Consider the following 26585-nt stretch of genomic DNA (forward strand, 5'->3'; position numbering starts at 1 on the left):
CCCATATAAACACAATATTTAAATTGTCATTGCTGTAGCAGGTATTCGTCGTTCTTTTTTCTTTTTAATTCTCCTACCAATCCACCGGCCCTTATAAAATTCCGATGTCTTATTCCCTCATATTTTAATTTTTGACAAATTAAACTAGTGTATCTATCTACAATGTGAAATTGTTTTAAACACAAGGATGGGGGAAATAGAAAGGCGTTGACACCGTTGGTTTGAATAAATACATTAATTAATTTTAGGTCATAAAAGTATGTTTGCACGGTAGGCCATTATAGCGTAGGTATCCATGCTTTTTGTTTATTGCTTTGTGTCCCAACGACAAGAAACAACTCGGAGGTTTTTATTATTATTAATTTTTTTAATCCAGCTATAAAAAAGTCATTAATTCGTCGTTTATAGGGTTTTCATAGTTCTAGTAATCCTTAATGCTGAGTTAGATAAAATACCGAGCACATATTTACACGAACTGAAGATTATTATTAATACACCATGGAATATTACTTCTTATGTAGAAGGTTTCTCTTTTCCAAGTTAAAAATTGAAAGATTAAAGATAGTATCGCAATAATGGGAACTATTTTAGAATTTCACAACACGGGTTTTTCCTTTTTTACTTGTAGTCGCAAATGAAAACACGTAATGCTATATTGGTTATATTTAGGAAGGATTTTTATCAGGTTAAAAAATATGACTGATTTTAGTACTAAACTGATTTCTTACATTGTTTGTTTTAAGTTATTTTTAGATTAATATATTCAATTATGTTAGTTTATTATCTTCCCCAGCTCTATTTGTCTCCGTTATTTTCTCTCATACCCCTTTTCAACATGGTTTTGTCTACTTAGCTTTTACATGATTTTCTAGGCAATTTCTTTTTCTTATTAACCTGTGAGACACCTAAAAGAATAAATGTAGACGTCGTTAAGTAAAGATATGTCGTTATTCTCCCTTATCTACTTAACATTAAAAAGAACCACCTGCTTCCAAAAAATGTAGTTTTATTCACCATTATTACTTACGAACCAGCCAGTCCATATGATTCCCAACGTCACATAGCGATCTTGTTGGCCGTGCTGCAAACGCGGGGTACATTCCTGGAGATGAAAGAGAATTATTCTAGACGTTACCCCGTTATCAAGTTAGTGAGAGAAGATATGGGGAACTCTTAAAATAAAGAAAAATTGGATCGAACCTTCATCAACCAGACGAGAAATAGAGGAGTCACAGAGGAGTTAATTCCAGAGATTTTCAACATAGAAGCATTGATTTTAGCGGTTTGCATAACGGTCTGATTAAGATACATCCAGTACAAAAATCAGCTACGACACATTAGGCGGAAGTACGTAAGTTGCACGGGCTTGTTGCCTTAAATCTTCGTTTGAATTAATATCTTCATTTTCTTTGTACAGCTTTTTTGTTTCATCGATAAATTATTTATTTATTTCCAATTTGCGTATTCCTTTCCAGATTTATGATCGCCATACTAAGTCTCAAACCGTCCGTAAATCCACAAATACAATACGTACATCCTTGTGTTATGTTTTGTTTTTCAAGCACTTGTTCCAGTATGTATATGTAGTCTCCGGATGATCTACTTGTACCAAAATATTATAAAAAATATAAGGCTGGAGTGTCACAAGAGAAAATGTAGTAAACGTCCAACTTATTTAACCTTCTTTGAAAAAAGATTTTCTTTACTCTTCTCCTCTTCTCCTCTCAGAAGATTGGCAACATTTATAGCGATTCGAATCTTCGATGCCGCTGCTCTGAATAGTTCTGTAGCACTGCAATGGAACAACGTTCTTAGATTGTTTAGCCAGGAACCGCGTCTTCTTGTTTCTACTACATGATCACATGGAGTAGTTCGTATCGCTCAACTCCCATAACATGGCCCAATTATTTCAACTTTCTAATTTATTATTGTTTAGGATTTTTTTTGTTTTCTCGTTCATTTCAATACTACGTCGTTTGTAACTCTGTCCTCGAGCTTATTCTAAGCATTTTTCGGTAAGCTCACATTGGGAAAACCTCCAATTATCGGTGTTACAAATCTCTGTTACACAAAACATTTTTCATTTTGGAAAATTTAAGTCTTGCTTGTATAATTCTTGATTTGATTTCGTCAGTATAATCTTGTTGTCGTTGTCTGATACCTCTTATTCGATTTCACCCGAAAGCGCTTTCTCTTTCTTTATTACGGCTGTTTGATTAAAGTAAAATTTGGTAATAATTGTAATATCCCTTGTATCCAAATTATTTCGTTAAAGTAGTTGTATGAGATGGTTGTGTTTGATTTTATCGAATGCTTTGTTGTAGTCTAAAAAGCAGACTACAGAAGTTGATTTATATCCATGCGTCTTTTTACCAAAACATTTATGAAAAATAAGAATTCTCTTGTTCCAAGGGCATTCCTGAAGCCAAATTGTGTCTCGCTGATATTTTTCCAGTCTTCAATAGATTCTGTTATCAATAATGTTTAAGAATATTTTGAAGGTATGACTCTAAGGCTAATCGTTCAATGGTCAGATGGTCAATCGCTCTTGCATTTCGTTTTTTGGGTAATGCCATGAAAGTAGACTTTAGAAATAATTCCCGTATTGTATATAGAGTTCCACTAGTAACTTCTATATGTTCCTCATCGATTGGTTTGATTATTTCTGTTGGTCTCTGATCAGGCCCGTGAGCTTTATTGTCTTTTGTTAATTTTATTGTATGTCATAGTTCCCTGATGGGAAAGATGAAAGACATTTCACTTGATACAAGTTGAAAAAGAGTAAAATGTGAAGGCCCTTATGATCCGCCAGGAGCGTTTCATAAGCGTGTGAGTATTGATACACTTTGTGTTCCCGGTCATACCTCGGAGTGTTAACTGCTTACTGTAAGGATTGTCCAGCATGCCATAGCATGGAGGATTGGGTGCAAGTCATTTTTACAATATACAGTAGACTCCCTCTATAATGAGAACTGAAATGACAGACTAATTATCTCGTTATAAGCAGATCTCGTTATATCAGACAATCATAATACTGTGCATACATATGAATCTGTAGTTTTCTAAACCATTAACTTCCTATAGTGAAGCCATTCGGAGCAATATAAGATGCTAATAAATATTGTTTGAATGGCGTTTTTGAAAAAAAGTTATTTAATTTTATTGTCAATGAAATATATTAAAACATAAAAGAGTTGTTTACTTTTATTATCAATGATATACGTTAAAACAAAAAGCTGTAGGTACTTATATTTTTTTCCAACTACATAATGTATAAATCGTATTTTCAAGGATAACATAAACTATTGCTTCTGCAATTTTAAGAACTCTGTTATTTTTAACTGCTTTAAATGATCCAGTATCATTCTATCATATATTTTCTAAAGATGTGAAACAGTTGTATTTATTCATTGTAAAGAAGTTTATTGCGGGCTGCAGTTAAGTTTATTGAGGGGCTGTTTGAAAAGGTATTTATTTATAGCCACGACCGGACTAAAAACGTAAAAAACACGTTTTTGGATCTTATTTTCTCTCGTTATAACCAAATTTGCCTCGCTATAGACGGTTATAGTTCAATAGAAATTTCACGGGACATCTAATGTATCTCGTTATAAGCGAAACCTCGTAATAACCGTGTTCGTTATAGAGGGAGTATACTGTAGGTACCTCCAAATGGCCAGGCCTGGTAGTAGAGGATCCAGTAAAAATGCGTCAGTCCTACCTCCTAGTGTCTAATATTGCACCGGCCCAGGATCGATTCCTATATGCCACAACTTGGTACTGGAAATGCTGTTTACCATTTCCATGAGTGTTTACCCGATCTTCCGGTTTGATCCGTAATGTTCGACGTTAACAGGGATACCTCATGTTGGATGTGGCTCTTGGCTGCGCATTACGGTCTTGACTAGAGCGAGGCTGAGGCTCCACTTAAAAGAACTAGATTTGTTTTATTTAGCGCTGTTGGCTTGTGAAGATCAGTGTTTAGTCAACCCGATATAAAGGTACTACTTGTTCAAGCCCACTTATCCCCAATCCACTCAAAAAATACTATCTTTTAAAAAAGATCGTATTCTTGCATTTTAAATCAAATCACTTTACTGTGCATACTTCTTCACAGATATTATATGATGTAACTACTTTGCATGTTCTTTATTTATTATATTAATTCACATTTCTGTTAAATTAGAGCAGATAAGTATTCAAATAGAGCCCGTGTTTAAAAACGTTAATGCATTAATAAAAAAATACCAATATCTTGAAAGTTTTAAGAAAAAAGTTAAAAGAGTTAGCTAATAAAGTTTTTTTTATAAAAATATTACTCTTAAAGCTGATGGGTGAAATTCTTTTTTCGTAGTTAATGTTTTTTTTTTCAAAACTTTCCAATTCGGATTTTCTATATCCCTAGAAACGAAAGTTACTTTCAACATGTTTCACTTGTTTCTCAGCTCATCAATCTTCATTCATTTTCTGAAAGCACATTATGGCACAATTTTACTTTCATAAATTCCCAGTTTCCCGTGTTCATACTGTATTAGAGTGTACACGTTATTGGATTCCTATAGATACAGAGCTCGTCTAAGAGCATTCACAGAAACTTTAAGGTGGACAAAGCTCTGATAGAACCAGAATTTCATGCCTGAATAATCGGCGATCCTTCAATTGGCTGGATTGAAATATGTCTGGGAGGAACTCATTTGTTATTAGTTAGAGGTAATGTAAAAGCCGCAATTTCATTGAATTATACAGGGAACAACAAGATAATGTTGTGAAATAATCATTTGTCGTTTACAGCTTTTAAAAGTTTATTTCAACTTTATTTAAGAGCGTAGGCGCAAAATTTCGGGCCAATGATTTTTAAATGCATTCATTTTTTTCGAATCCTGAAAAACTAATAAGTATTTTTGAAAAATTTAAACGCTGAATGAAAGATGACATTATTACTGAGGGCCGAAAGTCCCTGAAAACTTCTATAATGTTCATTTTAATAAGTTACAGGGGTGAAAAAGAAGAAAAAATTTAGTGTGATTTTTAATTTCAAATATCTCATTCAAAAAAACATTTTGTTTATTCTAAGGGACTTTCGGCCCTCGGTAATAATGCAATCTTTCATTCTGCGTTTAAATTTTTCAAAAATATTTGTTAGTTTTCTCAGGATTCGAAAAAAATGATTAAATAATCAATCTAAATGTAAGATAATAAGTCATTTTAGTGCCCTTATGTACATAACCTTTGCCATTTCAGAAGTACAGAAACCGGTTAATACTGCTTGACATATTTCATATAGATATTTTTGATCTGTACTTAATTCATTGACTACATTTTTTGGCAAGTCAGGCAAATTACCATTCTCAGCAGAAAAAGTCACGGTGGGTTTATTTTCATAAGCAACTAACTGTTTTCCAATAGGTCCGGAATATTCTCTAGAACCCGAAGTAGAACCATCTATGGTCAGGAACAAGTGACGAAACGGTAACTTATTGGCATGAAGCAAACAAACGCACCATTGCAACGGTCTCTCCAAATACTCTAAATATTGAATCACACCACCCTTCCAGCCAATATTAGTTGCAGTTCCATCGCATCCAACGCAAATTACATCATCTAAATTTAAACTTTGACCCTCAAAAAAGGTTGTGATCAAAGTAAAACTTCCATTTGCAGTGCCACGACTAGGCGTTGTATGTCCCAAATAAATTGATCCGGGTTCTGATAACAATGAGATGTGTTCTTCCAAAATCTCTTTGCGATGGTAACGATTCCCTATTTTCTTATTTATCAGGGTCTTGTCCTTTCGTCCATCAAAGTAAATGCTATTTACAACAATACCTGCAACATCTTTTGAAGCATCTCTTCGGGCTTTACATACAGGATCCACATCTGTGGATTTTGTTTTTATCAATAACCAGTGTCAGATCTTCGGTAGAAACCAAACCCATGTCAACCAAAACGGCAGAAGCAACAGCAGCAGCAGATCGCATCGATAAACCGTATCTATCACTCACTTTAGCAACTGTTGGCAACCGCAACGTATTTCTATTAAACGTGGAAGTCGACGGTGTCTCTGTTGAGAGAGAGTCAGGCACTGCTTCTTCATCACAATTGGTTGATATAAAATCGGTCGTTTGAGTAGCACACAACTTTTTTGTTGCCCTCATTGATTCTTCTATTTTTATCTGCTGACGTTTCATGAATCTGGCAGTTTCTTTCTTATCAACACCACCTATAACCATTTTCCTGTCATTTCTTTGATCTAACAGAAAGTCTCTATCATTGATGGGAACTTTTTTATGTTTTAAACATGAACAAGATTCAATAGAAATACATTTACAAGCAGTAACGTCAAAAAGCTTTTCAGCTGACTATACAAAATACTTCACTTTGTTTTCAAAACTGTTATTTCGTTTGCTTTTGGGGTGTATTTTCGAACTGAGGTACTTTTCGAAATAATATTTTAGTAACTGAATAATCCGTTTCTTAGTTATGATTAGAATCAAAGCTTTTGTTCAATTATTAATAACTTCTTCAGAAACAATGGCATATATTTCTGAGTTGGATGGATCCTTTCCGTTATACTTTAATTGTCATTTTACAAAAATCACAATTTTTCCAAAGTTTGAAGATCGGTAGAACCCTTAAGATATATTTTTATTTTATTTTTAAAAATACTGTGATAATCTATTGGCAATTACATAAATTTTAAGAGATCTTGCATTAAATAATGTTTTATATTTAGTTCAGGATGCGAAATTAAGTATAGTGAAATATTACTATAAAAATGACAATTTTTCAAAACTTTAAAGTTCGGTAGATCCCTAAAGATATATTGTTATAATTTTTTTAAATTATTGTGATAATTTACGAGCAATTACCCCAATTTCAAGAGGTCTTGTATTAAACAAAAACAAAAAGCAATTTTTTGGGACACCCTAATAAACAGTACTATCAATAATTTTCAATCGAAGTATAGTTTGGTATCTGTGGATTAAATAGTTGCTTGACAAATCTTGAGGTGTGACTATTTGTGGATCTTTTGGATATTTATTACACATCTGAATTTGTAAGGAGCCCGATACTGGCTGGCTTCCATTTCAAAGTACCTGGGCCGCATCTTTCTATTTTAAAGACTAAACATAAAATGTTTATTTACCATACTGAAGATATATACCACACAATTTGACGATATCACAATTAAAGTAGTCTTCTATCAGTTGACTTTTTCACTTTTTATTGGTTAACAAAATTAATGTATCTAACATTAAAAAAAAACTAAATAGATCAACGATAACCATTAATTTTTCTAGTGATTTAAGTTAGAAACAATTTGAAAAAGTTTTATATTATTTACTTTCTAAAAAAGAATTCATCTATATTCTTTCGTGTACAATGGCATTATTAAGGATCGCCTACATGTGTTGGCAAACAACAACAAAAAGGGCACACCGTGGGGTCTAATATATGCATAATTCACCTCTTTGTGATGGATCTGGGTATCAGCGGCAACGATCTTAAATTAGCCAATGATTACATGAAATTACGACACCGTAACGTATGATAAATATTTGTGAACAAGATCATCGTTATGTGATGTTGATGCGAAATCCCTCGGACAAAAAACAATGACGCACGATGATTTCATCTAGGCCAATCAAGAAAAAGCCTTTTATTTAGTTCCAATTAATATTCTCATATATTTCGAGAATGTTACGTAGGAATTACGACCAGTAATACAACGTGTAACAAAAAATAATGGATCTCGGGTATATATAACGAATATCTTAGTATATTTTGCAATAATTGTTGCCGTTTTGTTCGGTAATGTATGTGTTTCTCTCCACACCGAGTCGTACATTGCGTTGAAATCAACGAAAAGCAGACATGTTGATATTTTATTTTACCAATATCTACTTTAGCAGGAGAATCTAACACGTACGGTGATATTGATTTATAGATCTATTTTCTATAGAATTGGTCATTTTGGTATTGGTATTCTATATATATATAAAAGAAAGTCGTGTTAGTTACACCACTTATAACTCAAGAACGGCAGAACAGATTTGGCTGAAAATTGGTAGGGAGGAAGCTTAGAGCCAGGAGACGGACATAGGATACTTTTTATCCCGTTCGACAGCGTTCCCGTGTGACTTGACATGAAACGTCAGTCACTATAAAACGTGGTATAACAAAAAAGAATCAGACTTGGAATAACAAAACGCAAATGACAGCTATGTAATTGACGTAAAATGACAGCTATGTAATGACGTATGGATGACAATTTGATATTTGTAAGAAATCAATATTAAAACTATTTCTATTAAATAAATAATTAACAAGTGGATTGAAGTGAAGTGAAGTTTAATTAATAATGCCGCGACCAAGACGATCGAATCTTTCCCGACAAAGCCGTAATGCAAGAAGAATACAAAATACTGCAAATGAAAGGACTGAAGAAGAACCAGAAATTGCACGTGAACAGCATTAGAAAACGATACCCATTGGGATACGACAATCGCTGAAGCCATTATCTCTGCATCTCCAAGTCAGATACGCACATTATTCGCTATCATAATTTCGACATGTTTTCCATCAAACCCATGTAACCTGTGGCACAAATACAAGGATAGTATGTCAGAAGATATTTTACATCAAAGTCGTGTCAGTTCCAGAAATCACGATATTGAGATGAATGAGGAGATACATAATCGTGCTTTACTCTTGATCGAAGATATGTGTTACCTCATGTGCGGTAATTTATTAATCAGGTTAGGAATGCCAGCGCCAAATCGTGAAATGAATGACGCATTTAATCGAGAATTGGAACGGGAACGTGAATATGATCACCAGGAATTAGATTTAGTAGTTCAAAGGAATGTACCCCTGTTGAATTACCAACAAAAGGAAGTTTATGATACTTTAATGAAGGCAATCGCTGATAAAAATGGTGGTTTATATTTCCTAGATGCCCCTGGTGGAACTGGCAAGACATTCCTTATGTCATTAGTTTTAGCAACTGTTCGGGCGAGATCCAACATAGCGGTTGCAGTTGCTTCTTCTGGAATAGCAGCCACATTGTTAGAAGGATGCCATACGGCTCATTCAGCATTCAAATTACCGTTAAATCTTCAAACTATTGAAGAACCAACGTGTAATATTGCAAAACACTCAGCAATGGTCAAAGTTTTAGCGGCATCGAAAATCATTATCTGGGACGAATGCACAATGGCGCATAAACGTGCATTAGAAGCACTTAACCGAACATTAAAAGATTTACGCAATGACTCGAGATGTTTTGGAGGAGCAATGATTTTACTGTCTGGCGATTTCCGCCAAATACTGCCAGTAATTCCAAGATCTACGGCTGCCGACGAAATAAACGCTTGCCTCAAATCGTCAAATCTATGGCGCTATGTAAAGAAACTGCAGCTGACAACAAACATGAGAGTTACATTGCTTAATGATACATCTGCTGAAGATTTCTCGGAGTAATTGCTGACTATCGGTAATGGACAAGTACCTGTCGATGAATCGAGCGGATTAATATCATTTCCAAATAATTTCTGTAATTTTGTCTCATAAAAAGACGAACTTATCAACAATGTATTTCCAAATATTATTTCTAACTACAAAAATAATGAATGGTTGAGTGAGCGAGCAATTTTAGCGGCTAAGAATAAAGATGTAGATGACCTGAACTACATAATTCAAAATAAGATCATTGAAACAATGCATTCATTCAAATCTATTGACTGCGTCACAAATGAAGATGAAGCCAAGAACTATCCAATTGAATTTTTAAACTCTTTGGACGTGCCTGGCTTACCACCGCACAATTTACGCCTAAAGGTTGGCTCCGTAGTAATCATGCTTCGAAACATAAACCAACCAAAACTGTGCAACGGTACGCGTTTGGTGGTTAGTAAATTGATGAACAATGTAATTTACGCTACGATAATGATAGGAAAATTCAAAGGTGAGGAACTTCTCATTCCGAGGATCCCGATGATCCCAACCGACATGCCGTTTGAATTTAAAAGACTTCAATTTCCGATACGTCTTGCATTTGCCATGACCATCAACAAATCACAAGGCCAATCCTTAAAAGTTTGTGGTTTAAATCTAGAACATTCATGTTTTTCCCATGGTCAATTATACGTGGCATGTTCACGGGTCGGAAGACCATCTGCGTTGTTTGTTTTTGCGCCTGATAATAAAACAAAAAATGTCGTGTATCACAAGGTACTTAAGTGAAGATGTACTATGTACTATGTACTAAAATACAGAAATAATAATGAATGATTAATGTAGTTATTTAATTTTTTTTTGTATTTTTTCCAATAAAAAAAACACAATCTACTTATTTATTGCCATTAAGACGGAACAAAGTTCGCCGGGTCAGCTAGTTTTCTATAAAATTGATCATTTTAATATTGTGTTAAGCCACTATGTAGAATCGTTTTTTTATTTCCAGACTATGCTATTGTTTAAAAAGGGTCTAAAACTGTTGTCTTGTGGAATGTCCAAGTTAAATATTATGTTTTTATGGGGTTAAGCTACAATTGATCGGAATGAAAATTACATTTTTAAATAACATTTGACGTTTCGATTTCCACTCCGGAAATAGTTTTCATAAAAAGAAATAAATATTTTTAAAAATTACGGCAAAATGTGTAACCAATAAGATGCATATATATTATGTATAATTATAGATGATGATTACCCTATTGACTTCGGCCCAGGCTAATTCTGAGATGGCTTCACTGTACAAATGGAATAATAGTAGATAAAAAACACCCTTGGTGCACCCCACGGCTTATCTGGATATCCTCAGTCAGTTCATTTTCAACTTTCACTTTCGCTCTTTGATTCCAATAAAGGTTAAATATAATTTTAATGTACTGTTTATGTTTTTCTTCGTCTTCTTTTTATTCTTTTTATGTAGACATGACTCTGTCTGTTTTTCAATGAGCCTCTAGTACGTTGTCGTTCTATCGTTTTCGTGGTCTTCCTACTGATCGTCTTCCGATTGGGGAACCGTCTCTTGCCGTCTTTACTGCTCTGTTTGTTGTCATTAGGCTTATATGATCGTTCCATTTGACTCTTCTATTTCTCACCCAGTTCTTAATGTTCTCCACCTTGCATCTACGCCATACACCTGTACTTCTATCTCTGTCCTATAGTGTCTTACAATGAATTTTTCTTGAATGAATGAATTCTTGGTCTGATGACTGTAAATTCTGCCTTTAATTTCTTTCCCGATATTTATATTTCTCTATATTTTTATATTCAGACAGCCTGCGGTTCTGTTCACTCTATTCACTTGATTTTTTACTTAAATTTCGAGCTTTCCGTAGCTAGATAATGTGATGCCTAGATATTTAAACTCCATCACTGGTTCTATTATCTGGCTTTCCAGCTCCAATTTACATCTTATTAAATTTGCTGTTGTAACCGTGCATTTTGTCTTTTTTGGGGAAATTAACATGTTAAATTTTCTGGCGGTTATATTAAATTGGTGCATCATACCTTGTAAATCATCTTCCCATTGACTTTAATACTTGTTCCAAATCATGGTAAAATAGTTCGATTTCGTCTTCACCTTTATCTGACGTCGGAGCATAAACTGGAATGAAATTTACCATACCTTACTTATTCTGAAGTTGGAATGTTACGATTCTATCAGAAAAAGGCGTAAAACTTATTACAGAGTATCTGACATTTTTTCAACTAAGATACCATACGGTAGCGATGATTGACCTCGTTGTTGCCTGAATAATACATGGTTCCGTTTGTTTTCTTAAAACTGGTCACTGTACGTCACTAATACCTAGAACCTCAAGTTGAAGGTTTTCCATTTCAAGGAGTATGTTTGCTAATTTACCACTTGCATATAGACTTCTAACATTCCAGTTTGCTACTTTTAATAGCTTAAATGCACAGAGATTTCTCTGATTTACGACCTGCGAGGCCCTGTAGTCTACATATACTCCTTCCCTGCCGGATCTTGGATTCCGTGGTCCATAATCAGTAAGTTTGTCTACTCTTTTTGTCATTTGTCATTCATTGCTTTACTAGGGGTACTCTATCAGCCTGTAATGCAGTGGTTCCACGTTGCCTTCTGCATCCTTACGCCGTTGGCCTATTTTTCGGTTTATCTGCCTTTAGGGCCAGTTTTTCAACCCCTGGACAAAACAGTGCTTTTACACTTCCTAACTCATCTGCCCGAAACCTTTGGTGAGTAAGTGGGGGATTGCTTATACCAGCAATCATTCGGTGAATTACCTGTTGGTCCACGGAATGTGTTTTATTTCCCTCCTATCCACTGGTAAACCGGATCGGGCATTCTCCTATCCGCACATGGGGACGCGCTCTTTGCAGGTTACAGGTTCCCCCGAGTGTGTCAAGTGTCTTAATTAAACCTTCAGTAGGTAGTGATCATCTACCAGTGAAAGGAAAGCTAGTAATAAATATCAAGGGGAAAGAACCAAAATTGTAAGAATATTACGAAGTGGACATTCCTAGAAATCTGTTTAAATGTCCACAATATGTGGAGAAAGACCTTAAAAACCTAGCGAGCATAGAGCTGGAGAAAAAAATCACCAAACATTAAGTGCTCTGAGTGACGCTGTAAAAAAAGCTTCTAGTAAATAAGATAAAAAATCGGATAAATTAAACACACAAAAAAGAGTACCGAAAAACAAAGATGAGTCGAGCAGAAATACAACAGAATATAGACAAATAAGCACAGAAGTAGAGGAATAAAATATTTAAAGAAGGTTTAAGAATATGGAAGGCGAAGAAGCAACACAGAAATATCAAAATCGTTATGGAAAGACGTACGAAAATACAATACATAAAATATTTCGGAAGGACTAGAATAGAAAAAAGCTTAAAATCATTGAAAATATATATAACAAAACGATCAAACGATATTCATAAACCCAAAAGTATTCCAAAATAACAAAATAAGGTGCTTTTTTTCTAATGTCTCGAAGATTTGGAGGTCCACGAAGAATTCTGTTTTTCTAACGAACTGATGAAGAATTTTAAATAATTGATTCGTTTCAAAATTATAAATGTATTTGCTAGTCAAATAAAATGACATTGATAGGAAAAGTAAATTTTATAAACAAAATGAATTAACTTTTCTTAATATTTTCGCAGTATATGACGTAATAGTAAGTTTCAGATCGCAGCCTACTCTAATCCTGCAATTCTTAGTACCGTCTACGTCTGATTTGCTACTGCCATCCCTTATGTTTTAGTAATCGTTATCCAATCTGCCGGCAAGTGAGAGCCTTGGTTTTGTTAGTTTCTTCATCTGAAAGATAACAAATACAATTTTTACGTGCTATACAATATATAATATATGATTGCGCATTAAATAATATATAAAAATACGTTTTAAAATTTAAAAAAAATCCGTCTTTTTGTTTCCACACCTTGGTTATGTTCTGTCGTCTATTTTTCCCTGCAGCACACTCGATTTCCTAAATAATATTTTAAAAAACCGTCGAACAAATGCCGAAGTAATTTAAAAAACAATTTCTTCTCGACACCTGTTCCCAACACAAATTTTTACTTTTAAACTCTCACGGTCCTAATCCAACTTGAAATTATTTTTATGTACTTCTGGAAGTCGCAAGAGTTACGTTGAAATTTGAAATAAATTCTATTTATAAAATCAATGGTTATGCTGGTTCGGGAATTAGTCCAGGAGTCGATGGTTAAATTGCAAATATTAACAACATTTAATCGTTTTTATATAGGTGATACGAAATATTAATAATGTATGATTAAACACATTAAATTTGTTTTTTTTCGGAAGCTGTTTGTGTTTATAATCGATCATACTGCAACCACATGGCTTATTGTACATCTTTCGTTCGCTTGGTACCCGGCTTGGTAAGCGTGTACTTATATACGGAACTACGGCTGCCACATTAAATTTGTTTAATAATATATTTAAATAACTTTTTCCTGTTTTTCCTAAAGCTGCCATCATTTCTCAAAGAATATCAATTGGTCCAACTGCTTTACCAGTCTTTATTTTTTGAAGTGATTAAGCAACTTCCTCGATTGGCATTTTGAACGCAATTTTTGATGCCGTGTCCGTTTGTTCAACTGGTTTTCTCTTAAATTTATCCTAATATAAACTGACAATGTATTTTTCCATAATACAAAAAGTAATAAAGTTAATAGTATTAACGTAACGAAACCTATTAAAGTTAAAATTCAAAGAGGTGTTAGACAGGATGACACACTATCGCCAAACCTTTTTGTAACTGCCCTAGAACGTGTTTTTAAATCACTTAATTGGGATCGTAAAGAGATGTATCGATGGGGAACGACTGCGCCATCTTAGTTGTGCTGATGACATGGTTTTGATAGGCAAGGTAAACCAAAGAGGTGGTATAACATGAAGAATAGCACATGGATGGACAGATTATGAAGTTCTTAAAATCGTATTAAAAATAAAATCGTCATGATTTTTCGATTTATTTTTGACATCCTTTTCTTAAACTAGTATTTTATTATGTACCTATCGATTGCGTCTAATCTGATTAAAATATTTTACTTTCTTTACTCTATGTCTTTTACCTCATGTGGGGTATAGTCCCCTATCAGGCTCCCTCCAGGTTTCTCCCCTGGGAATGTCTTCCAGATATGAGTGATACCGGGGAAATAAAATACCTGAGGTTAACCAAAACTAGAACATATGCAGCGACTGATCCATAGTGGACAGCTGCAAATAACGTCTGACCCAGTCTGAAAACAAATTCACCACCACGCAAGGCGAGCGAAGTGTTTTAACTGCCGAAAACCCCGTAAGGGCGAATATCAAAACATATCGCTGTGTACCCCAGGTGGTATATCAGTATTTGACAAAGTAGACAGAACATCAGAAAAATCAAAAAGCCTATATCTTTGCAAGTAGCAGCAATATAACACCAGAAGTCTCTTATCAGAAGAAAGATTTAGAGAAATAGAAAGCGAAATATCAACGATTAACTTGGATATAATAGGAGTAAGTGAAGTCAGAAGAAGGAGAGCTTGAACATACTTCAAAGAAATTTAAAAACTGGAAAGAGTCAAATAATCAAATTAAAAAACAAACAGGATAAAATAACAACCAATAGGACTGAGTTGTTAAAAAATGTGGAAGATTTTTATCAAGAACTATACAGTAGTTGATGGGACACTCAAATGAAGATAAAAAAGGCATCTGAAGAAACCATATTAAATCAAGGTTCTGAACTAACGCCAGACATAACACCTAGTAAAATCAGACAAGCAATGGATAAGATGAAACACAATAAATCACCAGATGCACTAGTAATCGAACCTAATGAACGGGGGCGAGACTCTGATGCTTAAAATACAAGAACTTCTTAATTTATGCTTACGAGAAAAGTCAATACCAATGGTGACTCTATGTTTGGATATTTTATATATCTTCGTTTCACTTTGCCTGGTATCAAATTGGTTGTATAGAGTTTTATACGCTTCTTTTCTTGAACTTCGTTTGACCACCACTACGTCTCTTTATATTCCCAAACTTCTTTCCTAAGGTTCTTACAATTTTTTTTTCGTCTAGTTTTTTCTATGATTCGTGTACCTACTATCTTCATTGCGATTCGATAATTTGTTTTTATCCATTGAATATCTGTTTAAAGATATAAAAACAATTAAAAGAAATAGAAAAATATCGTTATAAATCGTAAAATATGAAACAAACTTTATTATTCAATTAGAGGAAGTGCTTTACAAAGTTCAAAGAATATTAAAAAGGGGAGCGTTTTGTGGCCACCTATTATACATAAAATAGGAACAATCAAAAAGTTGATCAATCGCAACAAACCTATGACATACTAAAAATGTTTTGTCAATGAACGATTAACCCTCAATGCTTTATTTTGAACTATAAAAGGTGTCGAATTTACTGAAATTTTGACGAAAATGGAGGTTTTCCATTTTAAAAAACATGGATTATTTATACTGACACTATAAAATATCTAACAACAAAAGTATCAAACTTTGGCGTTTAATTTTATTGGATTCTTGCAGAAAATTAGAATTTTCATATTATAAAGTTTGTTTTAGTCACCAACACTTGGAAATCTGATTGTATAATTTTAAGTCACAAATAAATTCCACAATAATTATCCTGTTAAGTAGATAATTAAAAGCAAAGCTAATCCGTTACAAACAAAACCAGTTCAGCAGCAATGTGTGCAAATAAATCCCACTTTTCCTCAGGAGAGATTCTGAAATCAAATTGTGTTTCATTGAGTTCTTTCTCGCATTTTCTGGTTATTCTCTATATAGGTCAAACATCCATGTTGGACGTCCAAACTTGCGTCCAATTATAAGTTTTCCAAAGTACACGGGAACGTAAATTGATTTATTTGCTATTCTTGTCTGCTAACACCTGATTAAAAGTTATTATATTTGAATTTAATTTTAAATATATTCTTTATTCTTTGCTATAAAGTGTAAAATGGAGACGTTATTTAGATATTTTCTGTTTTATAATATCCATGTCATAGAAAACCTGTGACGATTTCACTGTGATCAAAAACGTTAAAGAGGTCAGAACACTAAAAACCAACGCAATGCAGGCATTGCTGGAAACATCGAAGGCAAAATTTTCGCCACAATTGAAGGTAAAATAAATTAAGAAGATGAAAAGAATACATACAAGAATTATTCAAAGATACAGCAAAAATACGGACTGAAATAGTCGATTTCCATGGCCCAGAAGTAATAATGCCATTTACCTTATGCTATGGTATGCTGGAGGAGCCATACAGACTGTAGTCAACACCCTGGTGTATGAGCGGAAACAAAAGGTGAAAAATACTCATAATCCCATGAGTCACATCTGGCGAGTCATCGGGGCTCTCACATTTTACTCTCCTTCAACTTTTCTTGAGTAAAATATCTTTAACCTTTACTATAGGCCTCACCTTGCCAATTCAGACGGGACACTATTTTCTACTGCCATCACTTCTATAACTACTTCTCACCGAATGATTGCCAATATAAGCAATCCTCCACTTACTGACCAACGGCTTCGGGCAGATGAGTTGGTAAGTGGGAGAGCACCCTGTGGTCCTGAGACATCGAAATCGATCTTAAAGGCGAAGAAACCAAGAAATGGTCAACGGCACTAGGATGTAGAATGCCAGGAGAAACTACTACATTAAAGATCCTTGTGGATATCTCTAGTAGAGCTTTCCATGATAGACAAGAAAACTATACATACTTTTAATGATCATGGTCGGAATTCAAGATCCGGCTGGGAACGGAGGGCACAACCAGACCATGGGGTCTTTCAGGTCATCAACCCATGAAAACCCCGTGTCGTGGAGGGTACATGTAAACTCATCACCAGTTAACATAAATACTCTCGTAGATAGTACAAACTCATCATTGCAATAGAAGCAGGGATTTTAAAATAAACCCAGAGAGATTTGCAAACTGTTCACTGGCCTACCTGCACCCCGTGGAAGGTAAATGGTTGCAAACAGCTAAGGTTTGATAATTTGAAAGCATAATCCAACTGCGAATGCAAATAAAATAACGAAGTTAGGGACTATTTTCATTACGAAACCTATGCAGCTGAATTTTCAGATTTCAAATCCGTTTAGAATGGCAGATACGTCTAATAGGCTACTCATCGAGAGACACCAGATATAAATAAATATATCAGTTCAATTTTAAAGCAATTTGTTTAAAACAATTTGTGAATTTAATGCATTACCAAGTAAAAAAGAAATGTAACAGATAAAAGACAATCTTCTGCATTAGAAACCAGAGACTTGTGGTAAAAAATTTGGTGATGAGTTTACCTATCTGCGGTGATGAGTTTAACGTACGTTACATCGTACTTCTTGTAGTGCTAGTATGTCTATTCTGTATCTTTGCATTTCTCTTGCTACCTCTTCCATTTTTCCTGATCTCAATAATGTTTGAACGTTCCAGGTTCCTACTTTTACTCTATTTTTCTTCTTATTTTTTTTCTATCTCTTTCTTATATTTGATTCGTTGTTCTTTTTCCTTGCTAGTTTCGTCATCTGGTTTTTATCCGTTTTCTTTAAAGCCTCTTTACATTCCATAGACGCGTTTTCCATATTCGTTTGCCGGGATTTTTTAGTGATACTGGTCATTTGTTCTTTACTATGTGCTACTTTTACATACGATCCCGGTTTTTTGGCTTTGTGCCAGTATTATTTGCCTTCTGACCCCTTTCTCCTGCTTTTTTTAAGTGTGGTTTAAGTATTTTTCTCTGGTTTTGTATCTTCTTGGAATAGTCTTCACTTAGATAAATGTCAGTTCCTTTTAGTCTTTTCGATTGGTTAATTATTTCTGTTCTTTTGTAACCGCTTTTAAGTTCCAGTAGTATAGGTCTCGGTAACTGTCGTAGGTCATCTCTTTGGCTACCGACCCGTTTTATATCTATTATGTCTGTGTGTTCATTTAGTGGAACTTGGAGTTTAATTGCCATATCTTTTATACTATTTATCATATCATTTTCTTGTGTCACTTTCTTTCTCTGTTATACCATATACTATAATATGTTTCTTTCTTACTTCTCTTTCTAGATCTTCTATTCTTTTTTTGTGTACTTTATTTTCTGATTTTAATGCTATATTTTCAGCTTTTAATTCTGCGATTTCCAGTTTCATGAGCTGTAAATCAGTTTGCACTTTAATTAGTTTTTGTTCTATTCTTATACCTCTATTATCCATACAATCTAATTTTCCACTCATCTTTTTCATCATTTCCTCCATTTTTTTTTCAACTATAGATTCTTTTTCTAAATCTTTTGGATAGCGTTAAAAGCTTTCTCACCTTGACGTTTCGGAAGACTTTGCTTTTATCCAATTTCCGAGATTAGGAGTTAGGAGAGTAGGAGAACTATTTTTGACACACTTACTTCCGCAGATTTCTCTCTCAATCCGTTTATCTGTCTGCATTCCTTGACCTAAGGGTTCCTTAACTGTCAATTGTAAATATTTTGACAGTCATACCAGTTTTGTTTATACCGGAAGTGAGCAACAACTTTCTTATTATAAATAGAACATACTATATATCTTATTGCATTTTTAGGTTCTGCGCAAACAAAAATTACAATTTGTATAAGATGCCATAGGTCAAAACTTCATATTTTTTGAGTTATATTTTTAAAAAATTTTGACAGATAGAGACAAACTTTTCAAAGTTAATAGTTCATCCATTTATAAACATAATCTCTTAAAAATTTTTGTACACAAATAATAGATTGTGGAAAAGAGCTAATGGTTTTGTTAAAACATTCTCCTGTTTAATCGAGTATGACATTAAATGAATATTTATTTCCTTTTGTTATATAAATTTATAATTTCTTTTCTCATGGAGACACAAAGATAAAAACTATTCTAAAGGTGTTCTGTTTCTCTAAATTAACCATGTTCTGAAAAAACAAAAGCCAAAATTGAGTATCAAAACTTGAGAAATTGTATCTCAACTTCATGTGAAAGCGAACAAAGTTCTGGAATTATTGTTCCAACATAGGACGCTTTGTCCTACTTAAATAAAAATACTTTTACTTAAACTTTGAATGGTCTCTCTTGTTTCGTTCAGGAGTTATTAATCTTAATCTGGGGTGTTAGTTGAGTTTATTCAAAATGAATAAAACTGAAATGAGAGCTGCGCGAAAGTGACTTTTGAAAGAGATTTTATGTCAAAAGAATTATTTAATAATGAATTAACTTAACCTTAGTTGCTACGGTTTTGTAACTTGTGGCCGCAGATCGAAATAAAGATTTAACAGAAAAGTTGGTCCTTTCGTAAGAATTGTTTGCTAGAGATTTCGTTATGATTTACTGTGACTGATGTTACTCCATCACGAGTCAGGAAATGAATCCATACCACTTAATTTTTTCTAGCTTCCTCCTATTTAAGGCTATGACGACAACAAAATAATATTTTAGTCTGTTTTACAACATTCATAATCATAACACATAAGTCACTTTTGGATAATCACTGAACTTTTGCGTAAAGTCGTCTTATGCAATCTAATTCTAGTTCTGTAATTCATTTGTTGGGAAAGCTGTAGTTTTGTATTATATTTTTACCGATCACCAAATTCGCAGCCAATATTTTAGGATCCAAGAGAATTAAAAGAAAATAATACACTTCTTGCATGAAAGGGTCGGTCTTCTCACTTCCAGATAAATATTGTCCTATCTGAAGGATAGACATTTATGTATAGAATAAAATGTACCCGTCTTTTTACGTCAAATTATGTTGCGGCTTAATTACTAAAATCACTGGCAGTTTACTTAATCTAAACCTCTTAATAAAGTCTTTAACATTATAAAAATTAAAATGGTCGATTCTGCCACAAATATTATATTCTCGTACAAGTTATACATTAACACATTAAGCATCATACTCTTTATTTCATTAAATCTTCTAATACCAGATCCATGCCTCTCACTCACAATACATAACAATATTTAGGTTAAATTTTTAATTTCGCGATAACCTGCTATATATTAAAAAACTTTCCTATTCGGTAATTTATTTAACAAATAAATATTTTACATTTTATTTGTCAGATAAGTTTATTCATGTCAGTTGGTAGTTCATATTTCTATCCTAGGTGGCGCTAGGTGTTTAAATCTAAACTAACATAAAGCTTTAAATTATTTTGTGTATAAAATCTCATCTTACAATTACAGCAACCAATATTTGTGGCAATTTTACGAAAAAAGTAATCGTATTAATAATTATATTAATATGTAATAAATATTATTAGTATGATAAGTACAAATGATTGAAATGTCAGAATGTAGTTCAGATTTCTTTCCCAGGTGGCGTAGTTACCCTACCGGATAAACGGTGTCACTTGTCTTCCTAACCTTTTATATAGACTGATAGATTCCCTGTAAGCATGGCACGCTTTCCTCTTTGTTTCATGTATTTTTATGGTCGCCAAATTTGAACGAATGGTATGGACTAGAAATTTTCGTTTTTGGTCAACCTGGTTTGATGAAAATTGATGAAAAAACAGTTAGAGACAGTGTCAAATGGAATCATGTTGTTTTAAGTAGTTTGACCATTTAAGCTGTGGACTCCGTCTTTGTCCTTCATCTATCGTCTTTATGTCTCCACTGTCTCCACTTCTGTGTCTTGGATATATCTACCAAATAACTGCTTCGGGCCATGTTCCCCACCTTGTAATTACTGGTTTACAAAGAGGCACCTGGAAATCTTTCTTTATATGTCTGCACCCTCAATATTTATAAAATCATTCACCAACGGAAACAGATTTGTTTCCGTTGTTGGAAAAGAGTTTTATTAAACTATCTTTTATAAATTTATGACTGTTATGACCATGACTGTTTTTTACAATGTAATCCTTTTTACGCACGAATAAATCCCAACACAATCGGATACTTTTCAAACGTCAGTACTATACGTACGTCTTCTTCTTCTAGTTCCATCTTCTATCGAAGGTTGGAAATCATCATGGCTATGCAAACCCTGTTGACTGCCGCTTTAAATAGTTCTGCACGAATGCATTTAAACCATTCCCTCAAGTTCTTAAGCCACGACATTCTTCGTCTTCCCACATTTCGCATTCCTCAAATTTTGCCTTGCATATAAGCTGCAATAATGCGTACCTTTGCTCAAGTTTTCTTATTAGTCACTATTATTTCAGCTTCATTTCCTATTCTTCTAGTAACTTTTGCGTTTAACATTCTTTGAGTCCATGATATTCGTAGGATTCTTCTGTAACACCAAAATTCAAAAGCGGACAACTTATTCAGATGCACTTGTTTTAATGTCCATGATTCCAAGCCATAAATAAGAGTAGTGAATACGTAACACCGAAGCATTCGCAGGCGTAGTCCTAACCTTATATTCCGGAATGATGCACGTTCTATTTCGCACGTACGTATACGTACGAATATTCGTATCTAGTGTGAGCTAGATATTACACTTCAAGAATTGGGAAGTTTCGTGAGTATTCGTACGTATACGGACTACTTGATTTGGTACGAAAACGGCCAAAGTGTGCTCAGCCTAACGATTGAAACATATACTTTCGAAGACGTAAGAGATTTCATATATCTAGGCTCACAAATCAACCAAAATAATTAAGTGATTGCAGATATTAACAGACGAATGTATCTGGCAAATAGAGCAGATTTTGGATTAAAGAAACTTCTATCAACAAGGATAGTCACAAAAAAAAAACAAAAATATTGATATACAGAACTCTTATCAATCCGTCTTCACCTACGCGTTAGAAACATGGACGATGACAAAAAGCAATGAAAACGTTTAGTCTGTTTTAAACGTAAATTTCTTAGACATAGGTTGGGTTCAATATGAGTGAACACTTAACCACTCATACCCAGACATATTTATACAGGCATGAAATAAAACGGAATATGGCACAGGCGATATAATTTTGTGCTTTACTGCCTTTATAATGAACCTGATACTATATCCATCAAAATAAGCAGACTGCAGTGGCTAGGAACCATAGAGAGAATGAACGAGATGGTGCTGCCGAAATACATTTATAACCAAAAAACCAAAAGGATGGAGTGAGAAAATAGGAAGGAGTGGAAGCTGATGCTAGAGCAGGCCAAGACTCACTACTTATGGGTTGTAGAGCCAATGATGATGAAAAGTTGTCTTTTGATTATCACTAATTAAATGAGATAAAGGATTTGTTGATCGAGGTTTGTTAGAATTTGTTTCAAACTGTACGGAATACTATAAATAACGATATAGACATGAGTAGCGAAATACGGTCACCAACACAAAAAGTAACAGGGACTTTATGCATTATAAGATATACTGAAATCAAAGATGCATGAATGGGTAAAAAAAGAAAAATTGAGTGAACTTATTTTTGTGTAGATACTGTTATGTTAGCCCCTTGCCTTCGACCGAACATCAAGACAACGTTCAAATACCTACGACTGTCTAGAAGATACTCGTCAAAGGTCGTACAATTGGCCTGACCTCACGATAGGTCTACGTATAAGTAATGGATTTTGACAAGAGCTATGACCTTGTAAATAACAGGTAAACTTATGTACTGCATCGGCATGACTCATAGCTCTTGTCAAAATCCATTACCTCTATCGCATTCGAGATGATTCAAGGTATTCGAGCGGCGAGAATAAAGTTCCAAAACAACTGATGCGCCTGTATATAGAAATAAATTAAATTGTAGGAATTAGTCTAAAAAATATATTTGTAGAGTCAAGTAGGTAAATAAATATTATACATTAATTGTGTTTTTAGTGTTATTGTTACAACACTGTAAATAAATTATAAATCAATGACTTTGTGGTACAGGACAGGCTTTGTGGTAAATAAAAATCTGAAAGATCTAATCGTTGACTTCAAACCAGTTTCAGAAAGACTATGTATACTAAGAATAAGGGGAAAATTGCAAAAAAATTCTAAAAACATTTATAAACATATACGCACCGACTGAATAGAAAAAGATAGAAATAAAGGAAGACTTCTGTAATCAAATAGACACAGTATCTGAAAATATTCCTAAATATGATGTAAAAATAGTACTAGGTGGTGCTAATGCAAAAATAGAAAAAGAAGAAATGCAGGTAGTCACTATAGAAAAATATAGTTTGTATGAAGTACCGAACGAAAATGGTCACTTCTAATAGATTTTGCAAAAGAAAGAAACATAATCATTATGAACATGTACTACCAACACAAAAAACACACCAGAGAACGTGGAGATCGCCCGATACGAAAACTGTAAACCAAATAGATCATGTGCTCGTCGAAAAAGACATGAAAAAGTGTATAAAGAATATAAGAACATATAGAAGACCAGATGCAGACACAGATCATTTTATAGTCGGAATACACATGAAGCAGCTTATACTAGTTCTCAGAAACCAGCGGAAAGAAAGTATAGTATAAAGCAACTAAACTTATTAGACTACTTTCAGAAGAAGAATCAAATAAATATTAAAAAATAGTGAATAGAGAATTAGATAATATTGCAAAAAATAAAAATATTGAACAAATTTGGATGCAAATAACAGTATGTATGACCAAAGCAGTGCATGCCAGTTACAGAAATATAAAAGATAAATACAAAGAATGGTTCGATGGGGAATATAAAACAGAACTAGAAGAACGAAATAAATGAAGATTCAAAATGATGCAAAAAAAACCATCAGAGATAGGGAAAAATACAACCAACAACGAAAACGAGCCAAAAGAATCATAAGATCAAAGAAAAGAAAATACAAGGGAGATAAATTAAAAGGCATAGAACAAAGCTTCAAAAATAAAAAAATTAGAAACTTATATAAAGGGGTAAAAATGACAAAAAGGGCTACCAAAGAAAACTTGTACACTACAAAAGCAAAAATGGAAGGAATTTAGGAAGTGGTAAGGAAATACTGAACAGATGGAAAGAATACTTCGAAGAGGTTCTAAATGAAATACCCGCAACAGAATATGAAGAAGAAGAAGAAGAGCTGAAGCAAAGTACCGATCATTAACGAACCGATGAAAAACGCCAAATAAAAGAAAATAATTTAAAAACTAAAGAAAAATAAGAGCCCAGTAAATGATGAAGTAACAGCTGAAATGTTCGAATATGGAGGACCTGTATTAATTATGCATTTGAAAAAGTTGCTAAAAGAAGTATGGGAACAAGAACATATACCAAAAGAATGGACTGAGGCCACACTTATTACAGCGGAATAGCGCTACTTAATTTTGCATATAAAATACTTGCAGGACATATAAAAGATACGATATCACAAAAAACAGATAATGAAGTAGGAAAATATCAATGTCGATTCAGAAGAGGGAGCAGCACAGTAGATAAAATTTTCTTACTTAGTAAAATACAAGTGGAAAATTTCGAATACGGAAAATCTGCAGTGGCCCTTTTCATCGATTATAAACAAGCTTTTGATAGAGTAAAACAGAAAAAAATATACAAAGCACTACGTAAAATGGGAATTAGTTAAAAATTAGTAAACATGATAAAAGTGACACTAAGAAAAACATAGAATAGGGTTAAAATAAATTGAAGAGAAACACAAGTTTGAAATTTGCGAGGGGGTGCGACAAGGAGACCCACTGCCATCATTGTTGTTTAGTATCCTTCTTGAAATTGTAGTCAAAGAAGACGGAATTAACAGCACATGGCTTGTATATCAACGGAAACACCAATGCCTAGCATTCTCTGATGATATAGTACTGATAGCCAGAAGTAAACAAGAAGTAAAAGAAATACTAAAACGACTAGAAGTGAACGCGAGAAAGAAAGGGATATACATAAATGAAGAAAGGACCAAATACATGGAATTGACAGAACGAGAATATGTACAAGGACAATACCTGCCAATAATCACAGAAGGAAAAATATATAAATTCCAAGAAGTAGAAAGATTCCAATGCCTAGGAGTGACATTTACGAGGAGACAAAATATAAAAGATAAAATATAAATATAAATTATAAAAGAGATAAAATATAAATATAAAATATAAAAGAAGAAATCCAAACGAGAATTATGCCTGGTAATCGTTGTATCTTTGCTCTAAAGATTTTATTAAGAAGTAACATCATATCTAGAATGGCTAAGATAAGAATATATAAGACAGTGATAAGACCTATAGTATATGCCAGTGAAATGTAAACGATTAATAAATCATAACAAGCTGTGCTCAAAGTGGGCGAGAGAAAAGTCCTCAGGAAAATATTTGGAAGAAAGCTATGAAATGGAATGTGAATAAAAAGACAAAATATAGAACTAGAGACGATGTATGGAGAGCAAAATATCGTAGGGATCATAAAATCATAAAGACTGAGATGGCTGGGGCATATTCAAAGGATGCCAAACACGAGACTACTGAAAAGAATATTAACGGGAGGAATAGGAGGAAAGGTAGGCCTAAATCCAAGTGAAAGAAGGAGGTTGAAAGAGACATAGAAGAACTTAAAATCGCAAATTGGAAGGGTAAAGCAGAAGACATGAAGGAATGGGAAAGAATACTGAACCAAACCATGAGCCTACTAGACTTGGGGAACTATATTATATATAGAGTCTTAAAACTTAAAATAAACGTCGCAATACTGTAAGTTTTCGGTGCGGCGTTTGTTATGACCTATATTTTAAATATGATTCTCGTTTTCCTTACATTTGATTTTTTTTTATACATATTTTTTTATATTTCTATTTTATCTTTAATCCATTCAATTCTTTTTTGATCTTCAAATTTTACGCGGCTTTTGTCGTCTACCATATAGTTTCACTTAATTTTCTGAATTTTTATTTTATTGTGTATAATTGTTATTATTTTTCCATACTTATTCGTTCTTTATTTTCCTAAAAATTTAAAAGGTAAAAAAATATGTAAATGTAATTTCAACTTTATTCATACACGTTTACTTTATGTCTAAAGTTATATTTTATCATATGATTCTACTTCGAGAATATATCGATTGGTCATTATAGTGATTGACAAACGTGGATGACCATTCAGAAGCTAATGGAATTGCTAATATTTTATTCTCAAAT

The 26585-nt window shown here is 33.6% G+C and overlaps 2 protein-coding genes across 3 annotated transcripts in view; both read left to right on the plus strand.

The window, feature by feature from the left end:
* LOC140452463 (latrophilin Cirl-like) overlaps positions 1-26585 on the plus strand; it is a 931875-nt gene that overhangs the window by 129546 nt on the left and 775744 nt on the right. The gene's annotated exons all lie outside the window — the stretch shown is intronic.
* On the plus strand, positions 9721-10245 carry LOC140451702 (ATP-dependent DNA helicase pif1-like). Its single transcript, XM_072545545.1, has one exon. The coding sequence runs from the start codon at positions 9721-9723 to the stop codon at positions 10243-10245; it is 525 nt and encodes a 174-aa protein (XP_072401646.1).

Source organism: Diabrotica undecimpunctata, chromosome 10 (genome assembly GCF_040954645.1).
Source record: "Diabrotica undecimpunctata isolate CICGRU chromosome 10, icDiaUnde3, whole genome shotgun sequence".
In the NCBI taxonomy this organism is placed as follows: domain Eukaryota; kingdom Metazoa; phylum Arthropoda; class Insecta; order Coleoptera; family Chrysomelidae; genus Diabrotica; species Diabrotica undecimpunctata.